The sequence below is a fragment of the Zootermopsis nevadensis genome, unplaced genomic scaffold, assembly GCF_977971745.1.
Source record: "Zootermopsis nevadensis isolate Lab colony 2312 unplaced genomic scaffold, Znev_1.0 Znev_ptg000028l, whole genome shotgun sequence".
Taxonomy (NCBI): domain Eukaryota; kingdom Metazoa; phylum Arthropoda; class Insecta; order Blattodea; family Termopsidae; genus Zootermopsis; species Zootermopsis nevadensis.
The window spans coordinates 6,744,087-6,769,316 of NW_028259160.1; the positions used below are offsets into that span (position 1 = coordinate 6,744,087).

General features: G+C 42.1%; 1 protein-coding gene across 8 annotated transcripts in view; it reads right to left on the bottom strand.

Annotated features, from left to right (window-relative positions):
- The window catches only part of LOC110840673 (rab11 family-interacting protein nuf), a 74,728-nt gene that overhangs the window by 16,400 nt on the left and 33,098 nt on the right, over positions 1-25,230 (bottom strand). For 5 of the 8 annotated variants that reach the window (XM_087356926.1, XM_087356923.1, XM_087356924.1 and 2 more), the window contains 6 exons: positions 21,359-21,587; positions 19,388-19,480; positions 18,370-18,459; positions 15,392-15,442; positions 9,754-9,789; positions 8,243-8,360 (listed from right to left, as the gene is read on the bottom strand). In XM_087356926.1, coding sequence (XP_087213052.1) covers positions 8,243-8,360; positions 9,754-9,789; positions 15,392-15,442; positions 18,370-18,459; positions 19,388-19,480; positions 21,359-21,587 — 617 coding nt within the window. The remainder of the gene's footprint in view (positions 1-8,242; positions 8,361-9,753; positions 9,790-15,391; positions 15,443-18,369; positions 18,460-19,387; positions 19,481-21,358; positions 21,588-25,230) is intronic. The other 3 variants (XM_087356925.1, XM_087356927.1, XM_087356928.1) reach the window with 3 other exon arrangements.

Genomic DNA, 25,230 nt, shown 5'->3' on the forward strand with positions numbered 1-25,230 from the left:
CGTCAAGGCGTGTAGTGAAAATATATGTAGTACATACAACGTCCAAAATAAGAGGTCATACACTGAATGTCTTCTGAGGAAAAAGTAACAATTTTGTACCAACTGAACTTCTTTGTCGATGTTAGTTTTCTGGGTTGAAGTGCCGTGTGGTCTTGCAGGCAGATACAGAAGTTTTCGACAAACACACTGTCTACAACTTCTCCGAAACGCTTTTTTTCCCGTGTCCAGTACACACCGTTCAGCATGGTGTGCATTGGTGGTTAGCAGGATTCACGACCCATCAGTACATGGGTTCGATTTAACGCTCCTGCTGTGACCCCCTTTTTGCGAGATGATGAAAGTGGAGTAATTGTTGGGATGCCACGGAGAAACCCCGGAGGAAAACTCCGTGATGCCTAGACCACGGCCTTGCCCAAATCTGAGCACCGCCGGGAATCGAACCCGGGACCCCAGTATTACGAGCCCAGCGTTCTAACCGCTAGACCACCGTGGCGGTTTCCGAAACGCTGGTCCAAGGCCACTCGGCGTCACAACTCAGACGACCAACATTGACGTCTTCACCGCCGCGAGAACCTCAAATCTTATTTGAAATATCCCTCCCCTGAAGGAAGTTTCTTCATTTTAATATAAGATTGAGCAATACATCCGAACCAGGACAGCAAATGCTGTGTTATATACACTAATGCCCCAATTTTCACCCAACTTCGCAGCCAGCTGTCTCCTTAGTCTCTTTAAAGAGCTTCATAGGCGAAATCAATTATTCAAGGACAGGTCCCACCTTCTTGCTACATCTGAGGGACCAAAGTGCAGCGTGGGTTAGCACACTGAGTACAATAGTCTCGTGGGTAGAGCAAGGGCGGAAAATTACAGAATCCGCATAGCTTCCGCCTTTACGAAGCCTTTCGCTACAGAAACCTTATCTGATTCACGAAATCAGTGAATTTAAGGCACAATCACTGTAACAAATCGATCGATTCTTTGTTTATCAACGTTTTACAACAGACTATGGAATAAAGAACTGGGTAAAACCACAAATGATTTAGTCACATAGTTGACCTCCAATCCGAGCACTGAACGCGAGATGGCGAAATTCCGTACCGAACAAATTCCATGTATTTTTTAACCAAACGGATTGGTGTTAATGGGGACAACTCTGCTGTGTACTCTGGGGGTGCGGGGTTCAAATCTCGGCTCGGTTTGAATATCGTAACAAGTCGTCCGCTACGTTATAAATCCTTTATTACTCATCATTCACAATTACCTTACCATTCGACGCTACACAATAATGCAGGTAAGAAAGTGTCATTGAATAAACAAAGAATCAATCTATCTTTTCACTTTGTGTTAACATCAACTGCACGCATAATATTGTATTCAGCCCTGAAAAAGGACCGAACGACGATATTATTATGGAAGGGCTGACAAAGTACGACAAACCTCAGGATCCTCGTAGATCCCGCTAAGATTCGAAACGGGTACCTCCCGAATGCGATTCATATGGCACCGCTTTAGACAACTTGATCGGTGTCGGATTATTACAAAATATATCGACACGGAAATTCTTGTTACTGTTTGCGTACGTCTGTGTTAATCACACTTCATAAGAAGGGCAGATTCGGTTTGTCACGGGAAAACACTAGGAAAAGTAGCAGGGATTTCCCAGGAAACCTAGTGAAAACTCGAAGGAGCATTTTTAACTCATTTGGCAAACACTGGAGAACTCAGCTCTGTTCTTTTGTAATCCCGTGAAGCACGAACATACAGGTAAGTAATATTTAAAAGTTCAGTTCCTACCTCAAAGAAAACATAACGCGTCTCCGTTACAAACATCAAGTAATTTGTGTTGCTAGGGAATACTCGCACTTCACTTTGAGAATTATAATAACCCACAAATAAACTTTCTGGGCAGAATTCAGAATTACTGAATGATAAAACATGTGGTACATATAGTTACCATCGTGCTTCAAGCAGTGTGGGCTAATCGTTAGTACAAATCATTCCAGCTTACCAACGTAGCTAATCACCTGTGAACACAAATCGGTTCTTGCCAATTAAACCACTAAAAAAATACACGTGCCTTTCTGACTTAACATTTGGCCCCCACACCGAAACACTTCAATGACAAGCATTTTCCGCCGAAACACATCGCGAACTTGATCTTGTTACTGGAACACACGCTAGGATCTGCGTGCAATGCAGTAAGAGTAACTTCGGTGAAGTAACCAAACACCTGATATCGGCACGGAATCTCTTCATGTGTTTTCGTTCTCTTCATTAAATGCACCACGAAGACACTGTCCGTCTGCGTACTTGGGTTTTATCAGTGGGAGTGGCTTCACAAGTAACCACTGTCTTCCTGTTGGTCCCCTCGACTGCCCTTCAACTGCAGAGGGGACTCGCCCTACCATCGGACTCCTTTAAACTTCCCAGTGCAGCAATGCCACATCATCACTCATAAATTTATCCAAGTCTTTTCCTTATTAAGGCACATTCAGATGGACCTTCTGGCATGAAATTCAACTTCATGTAAAGAGTTGTTAGTCCACGTCTGAATTGTTCATACGGCACGGCACTGCTGTACATTTTGCATTACATAAAGTTGCGCCAGGAAAGTAAAATAGGCGAACTTTCGTTTTCGTCGCACGCGTGAATCGGTGAATTTCTAATACCGTCTGCAGGTAAAAGTATTTGTCCCTTGTGCTAATTTAGCACCGCGCCAGGCAGACGAATGTGGGAGTGGAAGCACAGGTCGACCCATTCTTAACTCCACACAAGATGCTGGTGAATGGTTAGCTTCACGCCCAGCCACTTTACCCCCGAGAAAAGAACCAAACACAAGGTTTTTAAAATATATGATAAATTTCACTATCAAAGCAGACAGTAGGCTTTTTTGAGATCTGATAATGTCACGGTTGTGACTGTATAGTCTCGTAAGTAGTTACCAATGTTTCGGAGAAAGACGAGTCCGAATTCTCGGTAGGAACAGAATCTAAAAGAGCAAAGAATGAAGAAAGGATGGGGACGGTATGTTCCTGTACAACGTAGAAGAATGTGCGGCGTCAGAATTCACAAAATGGAGGCATATTAATTTTAGTTTTCATTGTAACTCGTGCTATTGTGGCCGGAAACCCCTCCAATAACGGCATGTTCAAGCTTCGTGCAGGTCCGTTCCATAAACATTTTTTTACACGGCCACGCGTAAAGCTTCTGGCAATCAAACGTCTTATCACCACGTCACCACACACGCTGTGGTCAAGGCTTCGAGGCAACCCCGCAAGGACAGCGGTTATCAGCACGGCTTGGTTTTAGGACGTCCTGGCTGTTCAAGGACGAAAGCTTCATTATCCGGAATTAGCTATCGACCGCTACCTTCATAACCCGTTCTAAATCTTCACACGAATGCAACTGAACTGTTGGTTTTCTAGTTCTTGATAAATAGGTTAACACGCTTCACGTCATTTTGAAGGGAATGATTCCCAAATGTTTCTCCTTGGCCTACTTCTTTCCTCTTTCCGTTTTCATTGTTCCCATTTTTTGTATCTGTTCGTCTCATACTTTTCACTTATCTTTCCTTTTCTCTCTTTCTCCCTTCCCCTTCTTCGGCGTCACAGCCAATCCAAAAGCAGTCACCCCTCTTGGTTTGAAGGTGTTGTACCCAATATCCTATTCAGACATCCGGTTACCTTTTAGATGGATGAATGAACCTGTTACCTTCCCAGTAATCACAGAAAAAATACGACCATTCACCTGCATTCCCATCAGTATTCGAATCCGTGATCCCAGTGTGCAGTCGAACCGAGCACGCGCGGATACCAGCATCAGAAACTACACCGTGTCATCAAAACCAACTCCGATTTTCACAAGATGAATGGTGAACCGACTGACTAATATATCGGGCATAAAAAGATGTCCCCCATGAAGTTACAGGTGTATGACCGAGTCCATGTTACAGACATATCTCGGCATCTAATTTAAAATTATAAGAAAGTATTAAGTGTGGTGGAATCTGACAAATTCACCCAACGGGAAGCAGATAACAGCTACCGTGCTTCAGAACGGCCAGTTGCGTTCATAAAAATTACGCAGACAGAAATAATATCGCTGACAGAGCTAAGCAACAGCAGATACACGTGTATTGCAAACAACCAGGGTAGCTCTGTCAGTACAGTAAGAAAGATATGGGCCAGACAACTGGATTCGATTCCCAACAGGTTATTAATTGCTCTCCGCGTTAACAAAGGCTCTACCGTTCATTCGCCCCCTATCCAGTGGGTACCAGGGACTCGCTCTCCGGCATAATTCGCCATCATGCGCTAAAATGAAACTTCATACACCTGTTTGCTGTACACCGCACATACCAGTCTTAAATGATATCGGTTAAGTATTTTGTGAAACAAAGATGCGGTCATTTTGCGTAGGATCCAAATGTCGCGGTCACTTCTACTCTCTGCAGATCCCATTTACTCCGAAGCAGGCAAACGAGAGTGAAACGGGTTTTGTCATCTGCTCGACCTTACACTGGCGTCTGTTGCGCCAGTCAGGTCTGGCACAGCTTCAATTAATTCACTGCCGCTGCTCCCGCCCTTCCGCCAGCTGTTTCGCTTGTTAACACGGCACTCCCATCTGCAGCCAGCTCCTAGTCAATCCCTTCCCTACCTTGCCTGTTTCTGTAGCCAAAGTACACAAAGTAATTCTCTTCCCCTGCATCAGCTTGTATCACCCTCTGCTGCTCCTGTACGTTCTCCTCGGCCACTTCCTCTTCTGATCCTACACCTCCTTCCCTTGTCTGTTCTATTTCTGCCTCGCCTTAGTGTTACGGCCCGATTCGCTGAAGTTGGTAACCTTTCGTCATGCAAGTTTTCAGTTATTATTAAAAAGGCAAATTTTTTCCCCATGACGGACAAAACCATCATAGTAAGGTCTCCACGTACACAGAATAATGCTCAAAACGGAGGCGTACCAGCGTTCGAAGCGTGATTAAAACTCATGGTGCTCGTGTGTACGAAGCTTGAGATCCAAGTTATATTAAGAACATTAAATTGGTTCTTTCTCAGACATAGACTTAATCGTCATGTTTCTAGCCCCCCCCCCCCCCCCCCCCCCCCCCCCAGGAAATTCTAGGCCATCACCACTGGATTTGTTCCAATAAATGTAATCGCTGGTCCAATAGCAGCGCCGTTTAAAGCGGAGTCACACTGTGCTCGGATTTTAATCTTACCCGGGAGACGGAGGTTTGTCTAACGTCCACTTTCTCGTAGGTCAACTGAGGTTGCGTTCCTGCGATTTGGCACAGGGCAGGGACCGGTGCTGGGATCTTGTGACCACGGTAATGAACCTTCCGGTTACACAAAGGGCGGGAAGTGTCCTTATCAGCTTCTCAAGAAGGCGATTGTTCCATTCCTTTGTTTCTAGTTAGTTCGTTATTTGGTCAGTTACTGTGAAGATGGCGTGTGCAGAATGCGGCCTCTACTGAGCCCATGTCCATCTTACATGAGTGAATATGGAGAAGCGGGATTATACTGACAGGAAAATAATTAAGTGCCCTGAGAAAAGCCTGTCCCAGCGCCACCTTTTTCTTGCTGGTGAACAGCAGTTTATTCGGCCGCGCTGCCGTACATTACAGATGTTGGCAAGTAATGGCCTAATGTTGATACGCCTAGGACTGCAATATACGTGTACAGTTCTACAAACTTTACATGCGCGATTACAAATGTAATGATATGAAGATACATAATATTTAATTGTCTGGCTATAAGATGTTCACTGACAATAAATAGGTAAATGAGTATCAAGACCAATAATATATGCAGAATAGTAAAAATGCCGATAATCTACTTTCATTAAACAACTCCAGGATCAATCTCGTAAGGCTTATTTGTCGTAAGCTACTCTAAATTCATTATTATAAATCTGCCGCCACAAAGTTTAACAATATTCACAGGGTAATAAAAAAAACTTCATTTAATCCCAGACTATCCAAGTGCCTAGAAACTGAAATCCTAGTCTTGCTAGGCTCGCCATACAAACTAAAGCAACTGAAGAAAAATTATCATAATTAGCTCTTTCCAGAACTGCCTGATTTCCAGTCGAGTACTATTTTCAATTCAACAACGACCGTAAGCGGAAACTCCGCGTTAATGGATTTGTTCGGGATCAGAATTGGTAAAGGATATGTAAATGTCGTAAGAAATATTTCGTCTAAATCAGTTACCAACAGAATTACAAACTATGAAACAATGTTGTATGTCAAATAGGCACTGACATTCCAACGTGAAACGGTTTCGTGGACTGGCAGGACGTGTATGTCAACCTCGCCTCGACCAATCAGCTGCTCAACACAATTACGTCTATTGATTAGTTGGATGCAATTTAGAGGGCCAGCTGAACCTGTTACCATTCAGGCGGAAGAACCTTTGACTGGTGCGTGGTTTGAAGTAGAGAAGTTGACCTAGGCCTGTGGACTGCGATATGTCTTGATCTAACCTGACGGCAGATTTGAAGTTTTATTTTCACCGATTAATACTTCGCATGCTACGAAGAGATACGTCAGCCGTCTGCTCAGAATTCTCCTGACTTTGATACAGCAAAGGAAATACGCTCTCCTGCCACCTCTAGACAGCGGAAACCAGTAAATTATGAGGTTTCAACCATGGAAAATATATTTTACCATGGAAGTACAGAAACAACAAATTGTGTTTATTTTATGAATTATAAAAGGAACCAGAGAAGAAATTACAGAATGAAAGGAAAACGCGTTTGTCGTGTAGTTCGTCGTAAAGTTTCTATGAACACAACGCGGAGAACGTGTCTGCTCGCCAGTCCAACCCCAAGCTTAATCGCCGAAATTACTTGAAGGATTTCAATAACTGGAGGATCTACTACCCAAAATGTCTAGGCAAATTTCTGTTCGTGTCAGACACAAACCATGTTCTACATGAAACTTACATCGCACTTTATTCTTTATTTTACCACGGTTTATCATTCAGTAAAACTTCTATAATACACGAAGCAGATCTCATCTACAATTCATATTTGAAACATTTTTCGACAGGTCTACGGTGTTTATTAACAATCTGAAAGACGTTTTCGAACCGCATAATCTGAGGTTTCTTTGCAAAAACAGATTATACATATGAAACAACTAGAATTGAGTTATGTTACCAATTCCGTCCAGATTTTATGTTTTACTTGAAAGCCATGACAGGAACGGACTTTGGGGAGTTTGGGTGGAAAACTAGATTATCAGCAAGAAGTGAACATAAATGCGAATGGAGTGCACGAAGTATGAAAGAACTCAAATACGTGACCTTCACACAGAATAATATCTGCGACGTACATGGCTACAACATGAATGAAGCAGGAGAATCAGATTACAATAGAATTATGCAAAAAAGCTATATCACACGCTTGCGTTTGGACATTCCACCGGACGCTTGCAACTTATCATTCCACATTCATAATTGGTTGCATAAGAATGGGAATAGCTAATTAGGGTCTAACTTTAAACAAGCAGGGTTAATATCTGTGACATTATAAGTCTTGGATGAGTGTTGTGACGTAACATTATCTTTGTTCTCGAACAACAGAAATGCACAGCGGGAGGACTTAATATTCCCACGTCAAGTTCTCGCTTGTTTTCAGGCCAAGATTCAATAAAGATTGAAGATGCATGAGAACAGAATGCGAAGGATAATGGTTCAACAAAACAAGGAAATAAGCACAATTACATAACAGAAGCTTCGTAATTTATATTGTTCCAAGTATTGTTACGGGATATTAAATCACCAAGGTTGCGATGACAAGCATATCGTTGTCCTCACAACACCTCGTGGCGCCTCAAAATTGAGAAAATTATATTACCGAGCCATCTGTTGGCTGAGATCCTGAACGAAGTGTTGGAAAACTTCCGAAATCGTACTGGCTTTCTTTTCTGGTAGGCGACGATATTTAACATACACGGTGGAAAAAAGACACGCATGCAGACTGGATCCATCTCTGCCTGTACAAGACATATTTACATCCAACACTACCGTCAAACAAGGCATGAAGTCATGTTATTCCAGGTGCGAAGCTCAAGGCAAGGCATAAAAGTGATGTTCTAGGACGCTCAATCGATCCGCACAATCGTAAGCCGCGAGCCGATGCCGTCTTTGGCTTACCACAGAGACACTGCAGGACAATGGAATGTTTTCCGGCGACACGCTGCCTGTCCTGGCTGTACACTGAATTACTGTCAACTAACCTTGTGATTGAGGTCAAGCACGTCCTCTTCCAACGAGACGTCAGAGTACATGTCCTCTGCCGTGTCGCAAGTGGAACTTCGTCCAGAAGAATTGAAGCTGGAACTCCGGTACAGCTGACTGAAACATACAAATAAGGCTCAGACTGCCTCTGTATCAAACACAGAAGACGCTGATATCAATTACAACCGGGGACAAAAGGGTACGAATAATGAGACAAACAGATACAGAAAACCCTCGGTCAAGAGTTTTAAGAGGTGGTGTAACATTCATGACGTAATAGTATCAAATACAGAAAGCTTAGATGAACCGTGTTGAAAAGGGGCGAAATGATATTGATAATGAAACACACAAAAACGTAACAAAATTAAATTCTGAAAAACTTTGGAAAACAGCGGCCGACAGACATGGACAATGGGACTGTACGAATACAGAAAATCCTCGGTTAACTGCGCTAACAGCGGGCAGAAAGGCACAGATAATGGGGCACATTCGTAATGCTACTGAAGGAAATACAGAAAAAGATAAATGAAAAGCATAAGGATGTACAAGCAAACAAATGGGAACTGTTTATACGAACACACATATAATACAGGGGACTTGAATAGCACAGGAGTTGTGTGCCGTCAGATTCGAAGAACGAAATACATATCGCCGTGACTACCAGGCAACTTCTCCGTCTCCACCGTACAGCGGGCTCCTCACTGCATAACCACCAGGCGTCTGTGATAATCTTGGGACGTCCGAAAGTTGCAACGAGATCCTCGTGTCAATATTTCAACAGGCATTTCACAATCCCTACGAAATGAAATTTCAATTCCAAAAACAAAGACGCTTCGTAATTTGTACTCTGGTCAAAACAAAGGAGAATGAGACGAGCGGGGCATGCAGCAGGCATGGATTGATAAAATTCATACAAAATTTTGACCGGAATATCTGAAAGGAAGAGATCACCTGGAGGTAAGATGGGTCTTAAAATAAATATGATATGAAGGTGAGGGCTTAGGGCAGAAGCCAGCGGGCTATTGTGAACACATTAATGAACTTACAGCATCTATAAAAACTTCGGACGAGATCCACCTCTCCGTTATGCCTTCACTTTATGCGCCGAGTGTAAACAAAATGAGAAGATACGGGTGCTCAGAACCTCCAAAACAGTAAGTATTACGCTACAAAAAATTACAAACTCGTGCTGTTTTATAAGATTTCAGACTGCACTAGCGTCAATTTAATAACAGCGCAGAGGACAGAGCTGCATCGCTGTAAGAAGACACATGACCTTGCGTGCGCAGAGGTTGAAGATGTTAGTACACCTAAGTCGGACGCTGCAGCTGTGGCCGCGTCCAAACTTATAGCAATTCACCTATAATATTTTGTTAGGTGTACACTGCAGAATGTCTCAATGGCGAGAGACAGTCTTCATATCTACACCTCCTCTAAATGCGCATAACAGAGTCATACCTAAAGTAGACAAACTATAGGCCTATACAGCATAGCGTGACTTGCTGCTTACCTTGCTAAGGCATTAGACCCCAACCGCTTCCCGGGACTGAAAAACAAAGAACAAATTAATTACTAAATAGAACACAAAAGTTGCTCTCAAAATTTTCTTTCTAATCACTCCTGTTTTTGATCAAACTAATTCTATGGAGCGGAGTTGTACCCGAGAAGGTAGCTCAGCTAGTAAAAATATTCCAACATTTTATGGAACCCGTAGGTTCATAACCATTCTCATAAGAGCCCTTATATCCTGAGCTAACACAACAATAACAGAATGACACATCGACTCACTCTCATTGAAAGTAATTTAAAAGATCCCGGAAATTGTACCAGAAAGGAAGATAGAAGCTTTGTGTCGGTAGCGTCGGCGGGGAAGGGGCTGTTCGATTTGGCAGCGGACAAAATCGATCGTGAAGCTCCTCTCTGCCAACTACAAACAAGAAAGTGGGACAGACTACAGCTGGACTGTAGCATTACTTTCGCCAGCAATTTAATGGGCAATAACATCTACGGATTCAGGTGGGATCAATACAGGTTTTGAAAAAGATCGTAGACATATTCACAGAAGCGTTTAGGGCGAAGTTACTAGCCAGATAACGAACAACTCACTAGGTAGGATTTGAGGTTCTCATGGCGTTGAGTCCGAAGATGGCTGTCTTCTGGGTCGTACCGCCGTGTTCTCTGATAGAAGTTAGCCGACGTTTCAGATGTCCTTGCTGTCTCCGTCATCAGGGCGATTATTCATCACCTCTGAAACGTTGGTAATCTACCAGGCTACACGGCGCTATAACTCAGAAGACAGCCATCTTCCAACCCACTAGGTAATCAGCTGGGTAATTGAACGACTTAATTATCAAACCCAAGGCTCGACAGTGCTCACACAAAAACCCGCCACTGGACTCGATCCAAAGCCAGATATCCGCAGCGTACAGGCTAAAAACATAAGTAGAGCCTACGTTTCACTTTACTTCGCGTAAGAATAAAGTTTTCTTCGCAATTTTTAACAATGTTTTACTGTAAAAAATAAATAACTACAAATCTCACAAAGAAACTATGTCTTCAGTACATCGTATCTTGTTACTAATGGCTTACGGCTGACGTAATACGACAGACATTAAACACATGGCAAGCAACCAAACCGGTTTCGGTGTCAATAGGGTCATCTAAACATAAGGGGTGTACAAAACTAAAATTACTTTCATGGACGTTTTTATAATCTCGACAGCCTGATTTATGGAGCGTGTCCTACATGATAGGACACTTGTAAACGGTCTTCACAAAAACAGGACAAGGCAAACGGCTTGTCATGGGAAACGCATTCACAAACGTAAAGCACCACCGAACTGACCGGACAACGGCACTACTGGAAACACATTTACTTCCGCGTATGGCGGGTTCGCGCTTCAACCCTTTAAAGTAAAGTGGTAATTACATGTACCACCTGCTTTAACCTTTAGTAACTCTTTCGTCCACAGTGTGTTCACGAGTTTTAAAATTAAACTTTATTTTCCTGGATATCATTAACTAACTGATCTTTTTGTAGGAAATGAATGTTTTTATAAGTAGGAACTGAGTTTTAAATGTCATACGAATTAATTTCGTGCTTTACATAATTAATACTTGTTACGTTCTTATCCCAAATACCCAGCGCTCCAGAGCCTCTCAGAACTTGGCAGCGAGGGGACAATTTTCATTCATTGATGAATTATTAAAACTCATCCCCGTAAATCGAAGGTTTTGGAGACCTGTGAATGCTGCCAACAATCAACCACTGGCAACAGAGAGCGTTGTCGCCGGAAGCGAAACGAATCACAGACTCCATTAACTGTAACGGCACTCGGCTTCCACCAGACACACAGTTCCTTCTGAACGCCGACACTAATCCTACCGACATTTTCTTCTTCCACTTTACTGGAAAATGAACCGAACAGTCGCATACTCGAAGAGTGACGAGGGGCAATTAGTTCAACCCCAATTCACCACACATGGCGCGCTCCTGGAGGCAGGGCGTTGCCTAGGCAACAAGAACTCTGCTTATCTCAGTGGAAACAAAGAAACGCTTCGTACTTGTTCTCACATACAAAACCTCTTTAGCAGTGAAGTTAAAGAAATGTATTTTTCATGAAGAAGGTATAATGCAACTTATGGGAGGTCTCAAACACAAATCAAAACATATTTCTACGCTCCATTCTCTAGAACAAAAATATACATGCAGAAAAAACTAAGTTATTATGTAGGATTTGAGGTTTTAACGGCGGTGAGTCTGAAGATGGCTGTCTTCTGGGTTACTGCACCGCGTAGTCTGGTAGAAGTTTACCAGACTACAAGGCGCAATAACCCAGAAGATAGCCATCTTCAAGTTATTTTGTGTGAGCTAAGAACTTGAACCATGATTTTGGAATACATAAATAAATGGAATTTCAAAGTTCTCAAATACGGAAACAAGTACAGACAGACTGGACAAGAAACAGTGGTAGACCACTAGTTAGACAAATGAAGCCGGAACTTGTAGGCAGACGGCCGAAATCTGTAAAAGTTTGATATGCAAAATGGCCATTATAGGAACAGTAGTTTGCCCCTTGTCTGAGGTATAGTCTATATCAATAACATACTACCACTAATAGGCACTAGTAGCACTAACCATCTGCATAAATTTTACTGTGGAGTATCTGCAGGCGGTTACGTTTTTCGAAACACACGTGCCGAAATAACAACACTGAAGCTAAAGTTTCGTTTGCTAGTGTGAGAGAAATCTTGTAGATAAAAGAAAGTACAAATTCTGCAGGTATGAGCTGAAGTGTAAACTGAGCATGGGAAATCGTCACAGCGAGGTGAGACTAAGTCCGGTTGAGCAGCTGGCACCACAGCGAGCCTCAGTTCATCGAAAATCACAGGAACAGGGCAGATGTCAAAATTCGCCCTATTCATCCATGGTATTTACATTCATTTGCAGCAGAAAAATATATTGTTAACAGTTTATCATAATAAAATATATATTTTATATCACAGATCAGTGTTTTTTACGATCCACGTTTTATGAAATCGATAAAATTCGAGTTTCATGTAGTCGACCGATGCTGACCGAAATGAAACTCACCCGACTAAACTTTGACGGAGACTTCTTATAGCAAATTGAATCAAAATGTTACGTGATTCGGTAAACAAAGCATGCAGATGGAGAGGATAATGCGGCCATTACTCTTTCACGTGATACATTATCAGACAACTACAGAAAGAAATAATCCAAGGCCGAAGTAAAATTATACGACAGCAGATATTTAAAATTAGCTTGAAAATAATTCTTACCACGCCTTTCTCAATTTACGATTCAGGAGGGCAAAAAATCTTCCCACTGATTGAATGATTCTTGATTTATTTAACGAGAATTTTCAACTGCATAGTCCGGCGGTGCGGCAACTTCGTAAATCATAAACTGGGGAGAATACGGAACGAAGCTGTTGTGGCATATGTCAACAAGTATGAGGTAATTAAAAGAAACAACAGAAACATAGCAGTCCGTCTCCGGTCCGGATTTCAAACCTGGCACCAGCAGTTCTTGAACACGAAGCGGCAGCGACGTTAATTCATAATCACCCCGTAACACTCCACTAGCTGTGCAGCTGGGAAAGCGTTATTAAACTAAAATACAAGTTCGACGATCATTCTACAGCTTCACGAGAAGTAGTAGCTGTTGTGCAGTAACTGATGTATTTGATACGACTACGAGTCATCCACACGCTCACTGTCCACTCACTCGTATCTCAGAAGAGAAAATAAGCTCTTTGGCAAGCGCATGGGTGCGCATTAAACAATGAACACAGACTAGTGAAATTCGAGAAACTGCAGATAATGCCAACTTGACGCAGGTACTATTCGAACGATTTGCACGAGTGTGCATTTTACAATGCACTGAGCATCGTAACAGATTTCCCACACTCACAGAACGTGGATCCGGAGGAGTGACGTCACACAATCTCCGACCCTGTGATGATGTAAAGTAACCTTCAGGCTCTAATTATATGTGATCTGAAGCAGGTTGTTCACGTGGTGTATATAAATATGGTTATAAGCATGCTAATATCTTGTCAAAGGTGTGTGTTTCATAACTTAAATCAAAGATTAAAACTGTTTGGTTGCAAATCCTAAAAAAATACAAAAATGGTCCTCTCAATAATAAATACAACATGATGTGAGATTTTAACATTAACTTCCATGCTGCCTACGTTCACAATTCAATTTTGTGTAACCTGCACCTGGAAAAGATAAGATTTTCTGACGATTTCCGGTCGTGGGAATAACAACTCTACTGTGACGACCTAATAGTAGACGTCTGTGATGGCAGCGTAACCTAGCAACCGAGCGAGACAACATTCGTGTAAATACAATGGCTTCCGGTACATTCAAGCATTAAAACTGTCAGCTTACGACTAACATCGATACGTCTCCGCTGTTTGAAACTTCTGTAAGGAGGTTCGCCATGACAGTTTCAAATAATTCACGGACATTCTGGAAATATCCTGCTGGTGGACTGATCTACGAAAACCAAGATCGTCTTAGTTTGATGGCATCCGCAATGCTCTGCATAAAACCTGTAAAATCACTAAACACGTACTAAGTAACTCCAAAAGTTAGGTATTAAAACCCAACATCTGGCACGATCTTCAGGCATTGCAATCCTCAAGTTTCGCAACAGGCAATGAACTCCTTTCCAGCACTCTACTGCAGACTATTTAAACGACATTTATTCAACTCAGAAGTTGTGCAGCATCGAACTGTGGATATAATGGCGTATTTCCTGCATTTTAAAATCCCATCGATTGGTTTAGTAATACGTCTTCAGGGGAAAAAAGACGCTATATCGATTCCTACACGCCATTAAATGTAAGACGCACCCCCTAGAGTGCGTCTTGTAAACGAGGAAATACGGTAATTATGAAGGGCGAGCTTTTATGGTTAGATGAGTAGTCAGTACGTTGTGGCCTATTTCAATACACTATGCCGGCATTTGGCTGGAGACAGGAAACACTGAAAATCATCAACTGGGCCGAGATTCACACCGGATACTTCACGAATACAAGCCTGGAGAGTTATCGCTACAAGAAGAACCACTTCCAACTCATTTTCGTTTACATTTGCACCGAAAATCTTCCTAATGGTAGGACCATTTGCAAAATAGAACATTGTGACATCTATCGTCATTACTGACAACTTGAAAGTAATGCGTAAAACATACAGAATCGTAAATAGTATCCAATTAAAGCTACGCCAAACGATGGCGGTAAGTATAATGTTTCGTTTATCTTCTCTTAAAATTCAAGTTTTTCATAATTCAATTGTAAATTTTAAATCATTTATAACGGTGCAGTGAACCGTTTTTAAAGCTTCTTTTTGCAGGCCGGCACACTCAAGTAAGCATACAGATTTTTCGGATTCTTATTCAGACACGTTCCACTGCGCATCATATGGGACCGAGACAAAAACAAAAGTCCTGCAATGTGAATAGTTAAACCCTTATATTTTTTACAAGATCCATATGCCCCCCCCCCCCATAACATTCTTCTTGACTGCCAAGGTCAAAGGTTTTCTCTTGAGTGACAGAAAATACACGTCAAGCGAAATCCCCTGCAGTATAAAATAAAGATTCTGCTTACTGTCTGAACGATCCCCACCGCCGATGCGACGACACCTCCTGATGTTGAGGGCTGAAACAGAAACAATAAGCAATAATGCCCTGTGTACGTCACGTCAGTGGCGGCTCTTCGTTGGTCAAACAACAGTTGGAGTTTCTGTGCAAGCAATTCGAATGTAAAGACTAAAAATTACTAAAAGCGTTCGACGTTCGCGTCAGCGTGTTTACAAGAATTATCAACGCAAACGCTCTCTCAGACGGCACAGATTTAAAGGAATGAATTTGCTTACAATTGCATCCATGTAAGATATATTACAATATTTGTTAAAATAATATAATCAACATTTTTGAGATCATATCCTAATGTGTTCCTACTATAAGAAATAATCAGGGCTGCTTCTCTGCAGTTATTTTCTAAGCATGATTCAGAAAATAACTTCCGTGTTAATATGATTTTAAACGTCTAGTCCACATCGTAAAAACATTATTTTTTTCTTCTCCTTTCACATTTACACTTTAGTATAAAACAAACATCCCTCTTTCAGATCTTTAAGAGCCCATTTAACTGAAAATTCATCTATATATCCCTTTCTATAGTGAAATTAACTCAAATACGCGACACTAAACCGCATTAAACAAGTAATTTATCTCTGAGATCTTATACCATACAACAAACATTGTTTGCCCACAAAACACGTCTACATACAAATACTACATATGCAAACAACACGGACGATAAAATAAAGAAGGACAAGCCATAACTAACTTTAAACACAAGAATTATTCATGTATGATTTGAGGTTTTCACAGCGGTGAGTATGAAGATTTCTGTCTTCTGGGTTGTTGCGCTGAATCGCCCTGGTGACGGAGGCAGTATGACCTCCGAAACGTTGGTAAACATCGACCAGACTACACAGCGCAACAACCCAGAAGATAGAAATCATCAAGAATTATTCAGATCATATACCTTAAAATAATTTGAACTAAGTAGAAATCTATAATTAAAACATTAATATGATATAAGTACGTGTTTTATAAGAAAAAATATTTTTTCTGTTTCACATTCTCAGAAAAAGATTCACTTGGCACGTCAACATGCAAACAGACAAGAATATCAGGTTCAGTGACAATGAATAGCAAAGCACTCCGCAGCTCTGAACAAACTTGGACTCATCCAATCACGAATCCAGAAATGTTATTTATATATACCAACGACTTAACGAAGTCTACTAGGCAACAAGCTCACTGTATGCTCATACACATATTTTTACACTGCCCACATTATTTATTCAACTCCGCAACTAATCATGCACAGACTCTACGTCCATAAGCATTCTCCACAACATTACCACATTATTATTCTATTTTGTACAGAGGGCATTAGCACATGAACACAGACAAGCAGGTCCGAGCAAAAGTTGTCCGTACTCACGCACGATTTTTGCTTCACTTACACGTAAAGCAATTCCTGAAAGTGAACACGCCAGGAGGTACAGTTCCAGGCACTAATTCTTGACACCAGATGGAACTGATGGTCAGCTTCACGCTCCAGCTCCATTAGCGTCGAAGAAAGCTCTTAATGCCCACTGTATAGGCCCTAGAGCTAGTCCCGATGCGGTGGCAGATAGAAAACTCTTGCCCATAGCCAATTGCTTTACTGAAATATTCGGGTTCTTGCTATCGCATTTGAGGTAAACTATGCGATCAAATTAATAATTAATAATTTTGAATTATACGTTATACCTTAAACTTCTGAACAACGAAACCCTCAACTAAATGATATTAAAAACGTAGTTCGTACCAGAAAGAAAACCTAACGCGTCTCCACTACAAATATCAATTGGTTAATGCTGTCTAAGGAAATAATAGCTCTTTATTCTGAGAATCGTACAAAACCCATAAATACGCTCTGTCGGCAAGATGCTGAATTATTTAATGTTGAAGTCGCTGGTATTCTACATATATATATGTTACCACAGTGCTCTAAAGAGTTAATCTGGTGTTATGAGGCAAGACGGTTCATTGTGTAAGGTCGTCCCGACAAGGATAGGATTCTTCCCTTTGCCAACACTCCCAGATCGGCTCTGGTACCTAACAAACCCAAATACAACTGATATCAGGGATAAAGCGGCGGAACGGTGAAACTGACCAATCGTTTGCATCTATTGCCGAGGTGATCTCCTCACCCTCTGTACGCCTCCAGGAAGCGGTGCTTAGACACAGGGGCAACTTCACCTACCTACCATTTTATCACTTAAATTATTAACTTTACACATTTTCACTGCGAGTTCATGAAAATTACGAAGACTTTACAGAAATAAACGACCAGTGAGTCTGGAAAAGTATATTCAACACAGGTAATACCCAGGCCCTGATCCAACAGCATCTACCTCCCAACCTCCGAAAGTTTACCAGTATTATTCATATTACGGCCGACCTCCCATCTCAATATCTTTTCGAAGTGACGGCCTTCTAAGACGTTTCCTCGCCAAAATCCTGCAAGCAGTTATTACCGCTGCCATACGAGCTACAAATCTAGTCCATCAGTTTCTTTAATATCGCCACCCAAACAGTACTAATCAATCTGTACAAATCGCCAGACTCCATGAATATATTAGTTATGTAATATCAGGAACTGTCTGATTCAACAGCCTTCGGTAAAAATGTTCTCAAGAAGCATGTAACAGACTGAATTTCGACGATATTGGAAACAAATGGCGTATTAATATTGTTTAATTTCAGAATCTATTGTTTTCATAATTCAGTCCTCGTAACATTTATGTCTGAATTGTACAATAGTTTCCAAGTACTTAAGTCTGGGCCCATTTATTTTTTAAATGAATTACTAGCAGCAGTTACTTTAATGATTTTGCGGTGACACGTTCTTGCACTCGTATCATCATTCTAACACTTCTGCCAGTTTATTTCCGTATGATACTAAAATAAACATCCACACCGCAAAAGAGCCAACAGCGACTGTGGCTGTAAACATCGCATTACCTGGTCCTCCTCAGGCTGGTTCGAAGCCAAGTGTTACGTGTCAGGCCGAGGTTCGACGTCGGACTGCGGCACCCACTGCCGGCACCGTCCCTGCAAGGTCAAGACGCTGTGTAACCGAGGTCCCTTTTCATTTCTGTGATGGGGTGCGACTATGGCTCTACAGAAATGAGCCAACCCACAGGTAACATGGGTGAATATGGAACAGCGGTGCAATGACACTGACTGAGGAAAATTGAAAGGAATAGGAGAAAACCCCGTCCCAGTGCCTATCTGTCCGCCACAAATTCCCAACAAGGGCTTTAGACTTAAGACGTGGTGACGACCGTCTTCTTTGATGTTGCGCCGTGTAGCCTGGTAGAAAATGGCCAAAGTTTAAGAGACGCTTACTGCCTCCATCATCAGGGCGACTCATCAATATGACATGCCCAGAAACTGCTGCAGTATTCTAGTTTTACTGTTAACTCGAATAGGAATTGAAATTATAAGTAACCAACTGTATGAAGCAAATTCCGTCCTTCTTGATAAGGTGATATTGCATCAAACAATAGAGAAATCTTCGACTTTCAGGGAACTCAAAAATATTCATCACCATGTTCACAACAGACTGTCACTGGACCCTATCCTGAGCCTTATGAATCCAGCCCACATCCTCACACCATATTTTTTACGATCTATTTTAATATTATCCTCTCATCTACGCCTAGATCTTCCAAGTCGCCAGATTTTATAATCATAATGATATGTGTACGTTCATTTCTGCCTTCAGTGCTACATTCACCGCCCATCCCATCCTCCTTCACTTGATCACCCTAACATCTAGTGAAGAATACAAATTATGAAAATCTCAATGTGCAGTCTTGTACAGCATCCTGTTCTCCCCCACTTTGTTTCAAATTACAAACATTCTACTCAAAATCTGAGGTCAGTGGTCCATGCGCAATTAGAAAACCGTCAGACTCTATAGTCACAAACCAACGTTCACCCAGGGTGTTTTTGCACAAAACACAACACGACTTACCCGATGCTGGGCGTCGTATTTTCCATGTCCAGTTCCACTCCCTCGCCATAACACTCGTAATTCTCGCCGTCGGACATGCTGGAGCACTGACTGCTTCATGCACCGCCATGCAAAACAACATAAATACAAACTACTACAACACCCAACAGCTGGCACTTGACACACTGAATACTCTTGGGACTACAGTTACTGTTGTAGCCGTCACCAAACTGCGTGCTTCAAGGCCATGGAAGAATTTCGCCCCCTTGCCGCTTACCCTAAGTCACCAGAACATCGTTGCTTTGCTACGATGCGAGTTATGAGCCGCGTCCTATCGCGTGGTCTCCGCTGTTCGTATTGCAACGTCGTACGATTTTGATGTGGTCTTGAAGCATGAAATTTAGTGACAGCTGCTATAATACAAAGAAACTGAGCATTTGTTTTCAAAAAGAGAGTACACGATATTTTTATCATATACGATGATAACAAGGGTAGAAAGGTCTGCTTAGTTTTGTAGTACGTCCACCACTGGAAACGATCCTGAGTCAGTTCGGTTCACCTTACAATGTGCTTCCCCAAGTCTCATCGTTACCCTCCCATACCCTTCTTTGTTTTCCACAATGTTTCCCCATTAAATTCTGATTTAATTTTCTTCCCCGTCCCGGCTACATGAGATTCTCACGGCCGTGAAGACCTACTGGTCTTCTGGCCTGTATCGCCGTGTTGACGTGTAGGAGAAAGATACTGCTCCCATTTACAACCCTAAGACCGACCAACATCGTCAATACTAAGAAGTACGATGTTACATGTTTCCCAGATGCGTTCTTTGCAATTTTACATAAGTAAAGCTGGAAACAAACCAAACGGTGGGTAAATGACGGTCCATCCCGCAGACGAAGACAACTGTCTTGCAACTGAATCTTATTGTAAATTACTAATAGGCACAACGACGACTGCCTTCTGGGACGTTGCGCCGTAGAGTCTGGTATAAGCTTACTGACGTTTCAGAGGTTCTTTCTGCATCTATCAACTAATCGCCCTGATGATAAAGGCAGCTTGCGGGATTTACCAGGTAGAAGGGTGGGATAGAAAACAGACATGGTCAAGGCAACGAAGCGTATAAACTCGCTCCTGCCCCGAATGGAACGGCAAACAGCACCACATAATCATCCAGACTAGACTATTCCGATTGGCTGAAGGGAACTGTTATTTAATTATCCTGGAAGTCAATGTTCCAGTTTACTCACAAGGCAATGTCCTGTTACGTACATTTAATTCACTTGTGTTGGAGATGCATGATGTATCAGCACCAACCAGCGTCCGTGCAAACGCACGGATGAATACAAAACGTACTGACGCCGAGCATGTAATGAGCATCGTAATATTTGATACGCAGGCCTGTCTCCGTGTTTCAGTCACAGTCATAAGAGTTGGTCGTCATGACTACCGTACACTGGTAAAAGCGAAACAAAAGCCCTCCATTTGCTAGACGTAAATGTTAATTACATATAACTGCATAATCAATTAAATATGTACAGCCTTTGTTCGGCAGGCATTGTACAATTTTGAAAAGAGGAAGGTCAGATGTAACTAGGCATAGTCTGTCTGGTTCCGTTGCCTTACACATCGGTACTTTGTATTGATTTTGATGGATCAATTAAGTATATTGAAACGATTCCGGTGGGCTGCTGGTTAAGGTAGGCCTAAGAAACGTCTCAGATCTGGGATCGTTTCCCCTCTCGGGGAACGAATATTTGGCCGCCTTGTCCCGTACAACTACGGGCTTTACAATAGGCCGATCCGCCACGGAAAAAGAAAGCAGCTGAGATGAACAGTACAGATCTGCCTCTACAAGTGACAAGGAAATACTGCAAAACGATATTTTTATGCACGCAAGTTACTAAAATGCACAAGCTTGCCAAGCACGCCGTTTGGCAAGCAGAAAAATTGCTCTACTGTACTGAAATAAAATAAAGGTGACATCTTCATTACCTTTTCCCATTTATGTCCGGCGAGGCACTGCCTCCAAGAGCTGAATCCACATCATCAGCCATAATAAGACTATGAGGACTGCCCGGAGATTCCGCTTCTCTGCTACTAGATGTCAGCACGAAGCTAGGTGGCGTTAGTGGCGACTGTAGTTGTTCTCCGTTGGGAGCCATTAGCTCCTCCTGCTGCTGCGGTTGGTACACGCTGGGCGCCATCATTGTCTCGTTCCCAACTGCGAAAGAAAGATTTGTGGTCACATGTACCAGACATAAGAGTAAATGGTTTTAAAATGTGTTCTCGGCGTTTATATGTATATGGTTATACAATCTTATGCTAATTCATTGCATTTAAACATCCAGTTTTTTTAACGTTGAATCATTTAGAATTCTGAACATGCATTTCTTTTTTGAGTAAGCGTGGGTGTAACTTCACTAGAAACACAGTTTTCACAATGCCCACACCAAGTTCCGTCAACCCACGGAGGCATGATTCACAATGCAGACTAAACTGCCTTCCTCGTCCCAAACCTCACAGACTGAAACATGTAAAGTTGTTTGTCGTGGGCGAACAGAGAGAGAATCTAGGTAGATGCCGTACAGTATGCAAGTCTGATGCTAAAACTTGTCTGATCTGGTGAGTGTTGCTGACCCACATTTAGGAAGGTTCTGTGGAACGGGGCCTCGATAACCGGAAAATATTCACACCAACAATTTTCGTAGCGAGAACCGGTCGTTCAGAGCACGAACGATTTTGGACCGATGGGAATCTTGAGATTACGGTTTCGAATCCCACTCGGGGCACGTACTATTTGAATAAGCGTCGTTCTATGCTGTGATTTCCAGGCCAAGGATACACCGACTCTCCATCCGAGCAGTCTTAGTGACTGTCTAGAACAGGGTTTATCTTTCGCCCTATTCGATGTAAGACAATCACCTGATATTAGTTCGCATGCTTTGTTAATGACGTCAGCAACTATCGATGTGAGCAACAGTTCGGCTGCTAATTAGAGGTGACGCTGCTTTCTAGCTGCCAGTTCTGGTCCGAACACGATGGTCCAAGGTTAAGAACGACAGACATCAGAAAATCAAAACAAACATAAGCTTTGATGTGTTTAGAAACCTATTTGGTGTTTTCCGGGATGTGTAAACCGAAGCACTCTGTGCAACTTCGCCCAGAAAGATGACCATCTGCAAATACAGAGACGACGTCACAACCGAAGCATGCCCGTTTACACTTTCCTTATCGCTCCACTTGTTAAGAGGGCGTTCACACCGCCCAGGTAACTACCTCAAGACTCCCAATATCACGACTGAGTGACACCGAAAATCAATGATTCGAGGTTAGCTCGCATCAGTGTCGTGTCTAGTCAACTGGACACGCCTGTCGCACAACTCAGGGACTACATAAGACGTCTGGCGGAATGATGACTGGTAGGCACTGCCGAATACTCGTTTGGAATCCATTCGCGCGAAAATTCAACATTTTTAAATCCCCCATCCACCACATCACATTGCGAAGGTATTTAAATATTATTGTTTTATGCAGATGTGTAATGCAATAAAACTTCTTTTTCCATCACCAGTTTTGGTGGTCCAACGGCGCACGATTCGCCAGACGGGAACAATCACCACTGCGGCAGAATTTAAAAACCGTCACACTGCCACTACATCCACTACATGACTCAAATATGTTTGTCCTATGATTGTGATGGACTCAGTTCGTCTCTGTAACACTGGGCCGTTAACAGGCCCTCTGTCCACCCCAAATCGCATATGGGTTGACCTGGATGCGAATACTGTTCTGTATTTTCTGCCATCCGACAGCATTTAAAGTATCATCCTTCCTGGCACGCAATAAGTTTGTCTACCCCTGCCTTACAATCTGGTTCTTAAAGTCACGCCAAGATTCACGTGTGTCTGCTAACAAGCCAGATGTGCTGACCTTTGACCCATTTTTTCTGGAATGAAGAATGTTGAACGCAAGCGCGGTGTGTTTCTGTGTTGCTGTGATTTATGGTGAACACGTGACGAGAAACAGTCCTGAAGGGAGGAAAGCAGCCCATATGTCGCCATCTTAACACAGCTGTTTCTGCTGAAAACTGTGTCGTACGATTTCCTCCCTGGCGAAGTGATAGTTGTTCAATCAGTGGGCTGAGTGTGCGAAATCCGAATGTCCATCTCAGTGCTTACAAACTCACGTTATCACCTTCAACTGCCTGAATCGAATTCACGCTTTCTCTTAAATCCGTTTTAATATCAGCCAAGGCCCCCAAAATGATCGCTTCCATTCAACCATTGAGGTTTGTCGGAAACAATTTTACGATCTCTTCTCATTTCCCTTCAAAAGTCTGACATTACTCCCACAAATCTCCAAAATCTGATCACATTAATAGCACCAGTAACTAGTAAAACGTACGCAATGTGTAGCGCCTTATTATACATTATTCCCCAGTCCTTTGTAAGCTCGCCCAGGCCCACACACGCGCTTAGCTCTGAAACACCGTCAATTTAATAATTTATTAACCCCCCCTAAAGTTTACGATTAAGTAACATATTTCCAAAGACAACTAACTAGATGGCTTACAGAACCCGAAGGTTCATCACCAAACTAACCAAAGTCCTCCACCGGACCCCGTCCTGGCCCAACAAAATCAATTCTCCTTCAACTCCTATCTCCCACAGATCTCGCCTGAGATTATCCTCCCATCTACATCTAGGTCTCCCCAGTGGTCTCTTCCCTTCAGGCTTAACGACCAATACCCGGTGCCGACGTCTTTCCCCATCCATGCGCGCCACATACCCCGCTCATCTCATTATTCTCGATTTAATCACCCTGACAACACTTGGGGAGAAGTATAAATTTTTAAGCTCATCATTATGCAGCTTTCTCCATACCCAATCGTCTTCTCTCCTAGGCCCAAATATCCTCCTCAAACACCTGCAATCTATGTTCCTCCCTCAAAGACCATGTTTCGCACCCATAAAAAACAACGGGTAAAAATTGTTTCATCCCCAAATAAAACACGTAAAAAAATTAAGTAAAGCAAATAATCAATCTGGATACACTCCCGTGTAAAGAAAGTATCCTAAAAAAGATAATGTTCTTGCTAATGTCCAAAAATCTGCAGAATAATTCAGGTCATTTATTAGAGTGTTTGCCAACAGCAAAGAACCAACAACAGGAAAGCGCTCATAAAAATATACATCAATAAAATACACTATAAAGAAACAGAATAAAACAAACTCTTAAAGTCTAACAAATAAAGAAATCACTTTCCCGTACAGAGAAAGTGTCCTCAAAGGAGACTTTTTTTTGCCAAGAATGTCAAAAAATCTGCATACGTCATTTGCAGCACAGGTGCACTTAGACGGAGGACAATATCTTAGCGCACTCGTCACGCTAAAAGTAGATAATTCTCTTACTTGCAATTTATTTTACACTTAAAAACAAATCATAGCGATGTCGTATGTAATAAAGTGTTATAAAATTTAAAAAATTTAAAAATCGAATTATAATTAGGTAAAATATAAAACAAAGTACCGGCAATGACAAAAAGTGGCAGATTTTCTTTGAACACTTTCTAATAATGACAGCAATAATATATACCAACGTTTTTCAAAGGCTTTTGGGTAAGAAATGAATGTAGTTTTGCGAGTATGAATTGGGATTTTTTAAAACCATGTACACACAAACACAGCGAACGTAACATCTACAATTTGTTACTGAACTATATTTTAGTGTACCGTCACATGGAGAGAGTCTTGCTTTAGATAACATCAAATATTAGCACGAAGAAATGCTACCCGCATGGACTAGAGACAAGTTTCACCACTGAATACAAGATTTTACTCCCGCTGTGTACGGTGCGGTTTCGC